This window comes from Euphorbia lathyris, chromosome 3 (genome assembly GCF_963576675.1).
Source record: "Euphorbia lathyris chromosome 3, ddEupLath1.1, whole genome shotgun sequence".
Taxonomy (NCBI): domain Eukaryota; kingdom Viridiplantae; phylum Streptophyta; class Magnoliopsida; order Malpighiales; family Euphorbiaceae; genus Euphorbia; species Euphorbia lathyris.
The window spans coordinates 67,963,163-67,965,055 of NC_088912.1; the positions used below are offsets into that span (position 1 = coordinate 67,963,163).

General features: G+C 40.5%; 1 protein-coding gene across 1 annotated transcript; it reads right to left on the minus strand.

Moving 5' to 3' along the window:
- Nucleotides 1-1,546, minus strand: LOC136223589 (SNF1-related protein kinase regulatory subunit gamma-like PV42a). The gene is made up of 3 exons (XM_066011683.1): nucleotides 1,049-1,546; nucleotides 558-909; nucleotides 1-477 (listed from the first exon to the last, which is right to left on the minus strand). Exons 1-3 carry the CDS (start codon nucleotides 1,537-1,539, stop codon nucleotides 142-144), a joined length of 1,179 nt encoding a protein of 392 aa, XP_065867755.1. The 5' UTR covers nucleotides 1,540-1,546; the 3' UTR covers nucleotides 1-141.
- Nucleotides 1,547-1,893: the final 347 nt, after the last annotated feature.

Consider the following 1,893-nt stretch of genomic DNA (forward strand, 5'->3'; position numbering starts at 1 on the left):
TTTTCCGTTATTGAAACTCATTTGCATTTCAAAAACAACAAAATTAAGGTCAAACTATTGAGCAAACTACACAGCTCTCTACATATACATTTACACCATACCATACAAACAAAAAACCTGAAAACACAAAATACATATCACTCACACATTTGAATGTAACAGAAGTGAAGCTCTTACCACTCTGATAATATCAGAAAGAGAAACAAGTCCAACAAGAAGACCCTCTTCATCCACAACCCATACTCTATGCACATGTTTTGTTACAGCCTTGTCTATCACTTCCTGCAGAGTAGAATCAAGATGGCAACTCACCTGTTCTCTCTTTTCTGAGACATTCGCCGACGCATACACTGGCGAAGACCACACAGTTTCGGTGAATTCTAAAACAGTTAAAGGCAACCATGTGTTCAATGTACTTAAATGACATCCCCTCAAATCCGTAGCAGAGAATGTTCCCAGAAGCTTCCTTCCTTTCGCCTGCACATAAGTATATAGTTTTTAGTATCATAAATTAGTGTATGTCAATAGTTTTTAATTAGTATGCATATCTGCCGTACGTTTATGAGCTGATTGGAATTTTCTTCGAGATAATTGGAGGCCAGAACTATAGGAACTGCATTGAGCAAAGCAGCCTTCATACATTTGATGGTATCAATCAGTCTGGTGCGACCTGTTACGCCGTAAACGTGGTCACTGACGGCTCCCATTTCACTCACAGTGCCGGATAAGATGCTTTGTAGCTCATCAGCATGTTCTTTCAGGAACTTGAGCAAGTCCATCTGCGTCAACATTTGATAGCTAGACGAGGATTCAACAAGTTCAGCTCCAGATACATTCTCCATTTGGCTATCAATGGGGACTAATGCACGGTGTATTCCTTTGCTCAACATTTCCATACATTCCAGGATGCTGCACTTTCACAATCTCTTAGAGATTAGACCACTATATGTATGCATATATTTTCTGGCTTGGTAAACAGAATAAAGTAAATTTGGGGACCAATTTTCCCTCAATTTGGTATTTTGTCAATCAAAATAATGAAAGTTACCTTGTGTTGGGATTGAGAGTCCACAAACTCAGGCCCTCAAGACAATGGCCAATAATAGAAGAAACAGGGACAGACATCTTATCATCAAGATGAGAAGCATCATCGCCACCGTTGATTTGATCATCACCGGCAATATGGGCTAAAATATCAAGCATGGTAACCATCCCTATATAGTGCTTTCGTACCACGCCTGTCTGCTTATCAGACTCCATTATCATAGACCCACCGGCTCCAATCCAGTGTCCAGGCGGTGCAGCTACCGGCATCGCCACTACTCCGTTTGCAACCAGTGCGTTCATAGTGTGGGCTAAGGAAGCAGTGTAAGGTACCTCCACTAGTCTTCTCTTATTAACCATGAGATCCCTTACTTTCTTGTCTCTCAGCCTTACATTTTGATCAGAAGCAGGGAAGCTTTTGGGGTCCAAGTTATGGTGTTGCATCTTTAGTGTTTTTAGTTTGGCGCAAGAGAGTAATCGAAGGGTTCTTTGCATGAAAGAGAGACAGTTCGTGTTGTGTTGTGATGGCAATAAAGATATATATGTAGAGAGACGTGGCAAGTGTTGTGGGGGAACACGTAGAATTATTGTGACAGGTGTTGTTTATATTGCATGCAACTAAGCATACGGACTTACGTGGCACATTGCTTGCAATATTTGTACGCTACTAGCTAGTACTACTATATGCCTTTAATCAATAACCAAATATTTTTAGCCGTATCATTGGATTTAGGATTCAATTAGGGGTGGGAGGGAGAGTCCATATTTGCTGTATTTCAGTAAACAAGCTTTATTCAATTTTTTATAAAAAGATAAGGTAGCTGCATAGTTCAAAAGCAGGTCCGATCC